Below are 1,800 nucleotides of genomic sequence, written 5' to 3' on the forward strand. Positions count from 1 at the left end.
CTCCAGGGTTAAGTTGATTGATCAGTTTGATAAGATCACTCCTGAATTGTGTGAACGGACCTTGAGCAATGCCACTGTCCACCAGGAAGAAGATATCTGCAAACTTTTCTGACAAAGCTGAAAAAAGACACAAACAAAAACACCTTTTATTACCGCAAGTGCCCTTCAGATCGGAACAACAGCAGTGTTTCCCCTACATGCACTCTAAATGATGAACGCCGCTGCCATATAAAAATTTGATTGTAACACCACCAGACATTGCTGCCGTTCAGCGGCCTGGTTATTTGCCAATGATCTAAAAATTAAATGTAGGCATTCATTTATAAATGTGATATGAATTGATATTTCTGTTTAGTCTGTATTTATACCCTTATTTTTATCATTTTCCATTCATGTATTCATGTGGGATTGTACAAGACAATGTTTTCTTTTAAGATCTGATTAACTCGAGCAAGTATTTTATTAAACATATACGTGTACAAATATGTGTCTAAAGCCCTTCGTGTCAGTTGGCGCATAAAATATTTCCCCTTAAGGGTTAAAGGCAGGATGGAACAATCAATTACTGGTTAGGATTCAATCAAACAAACCCAGTGCAATCTCAAACCTTATTAGCAGCCAAAGATTCTCTCTGTTTTTGGGCATTTCATGTTTGGCAGATTTATTTTTTGCAAAATTCACAAATACAAGTCTAAAAAACAATTTCCTTCAATCCTCTGCCTTACCTTGCCTCTCAGCCGCCACAGAGACGCATACAGTTCGCAGCAGACTGTCTGTCAGCCTCTGTATAGCCTGGTAGCTATCGATGGCGAACAGGAAGAGGTGTGAAGGCCGGTTGGCGATGGACTCGAGCTCCTCCCGGTTGGCTTTTCCCACCCCGATGCCAAACACAATGACTCCGTTCTGCCTCAGGCGCTGGGCGGGCGCTTTCACATCATCTGCGGATTCCCCATCTGTGATGACCACAGCGATCTGGGGCACCCGCTGGCTGGCTCGGCTTCCCGCCTCTTTGGTGAAGTACCGCGTCAGGAGGAAGTCGATGCCCTTGCCAGTTTCTGTGCCTCCCGTTCGGTGGGGAATGTTATCCACCGCGGCCAGCAGGGATTTCTTGTCCTTGTGATCCTTCAGCAGGAACTCCTGGTAAGGGTCATCACTGTACTGAGCCACGCCGATCCGAACTTTGTTGGGGCCGACGTCGAGGGCCCTGATGATGTTGCGGAGAAAAATCCGGACCTCTTGAAAGCTTGACGGGTCGATGCTGGAGGAGCCGTCCACCAGGAAGACGATGTCAGCCACCGTGGCATTTTCACACTCTAGACCAGGGAAGAATAAGATCAGCATTGCATGCCCCCAAAATAGGTACTCAGGGAAACACTACAGGTCAGAGAGTCACAGACTGGGATGAACTAATGAAACATTAACTAACTGGTAGCTCTTCATTGCTCCAGTTTCAGCAGCTGTGACTTACGCCACCATGGAGGTCATTGAGGGTTCTTGCAAAGTAAACCACATGAATAGCAAGCATGTACTGTACCGGACCTGTCACTATAAAAACACAACTTCACATGTTCCGTTTAAAAACACCCACCTGCCGTCTGAGCAGCGATGCCACAGGAACACGCTGCTATAACGAGGCAGAACAGAAGACTTGTTCCTCCCTTCATGGTGGGACGACTCGTGAGTTTCTCTCTTCCTGCAGCACGGATAAAACAGCAGTCAGTTTGGATATTTTATCGCCCACCCTGGAAAATTATCTTCAGCTGTAGCACTCACAACATAAATTAAAAGCAAGATAACTAA

At 45.9% G+C, this 1,800-nt stretch overlaps 1 protein-coding gene across 9 annotated transcripts in view; it reads right to left on the minus strand.

Annotated features, from left to right (window-relative positions):
* LOC123967618 (collagen alpha-6(VI) chain-like) overlaps nt 1-1,800 on the minus strand; it is a 37,711-nt gene that overhangs the window by 11,676 nt on the left and 24,235 nt on the right. For 7 of the 9 annotated variants that reach the window (XM_046043758.1, XM_046043766.1, XM_046043756.1 and 4 more), the window contains 2 exons: nt 726-1,313; nt 8-117 (listed from right to left, as the gene is read on the minus strand). In XM_046043758.1, the coding sequence (XP_045899714.1) occupies nt 8-117; nt 726-1,313 (698 nt within the window). Of the gene's footprint in view, nt 1-7; nt 118-725; nt 1,314-1,588; nt 1,721-1,800 lie in introns of those variants that run through there. The other 2 variants (XM_046043759.1, XM_046043757.1) reach the window with 2 other exon arrangements.

Source organism: Micropterus dolomieu, linkage group LG03 (genome assembly GCF_021292245.1).
Source record: "Micropterus dolomieu isolate WLL.071019.BEF.003 ecotype Adirondacks linkage group LG03, ASM2129224v1, whole genome shotgun sequence".
NCBI classification, from domain to species: domain Eukaryota; kingdom Metazoa; phylum Chordata; class Actinopteri; order Centrarchiformes; family Centrarchidae; genus Micropterus; species Micropterus dolomieu.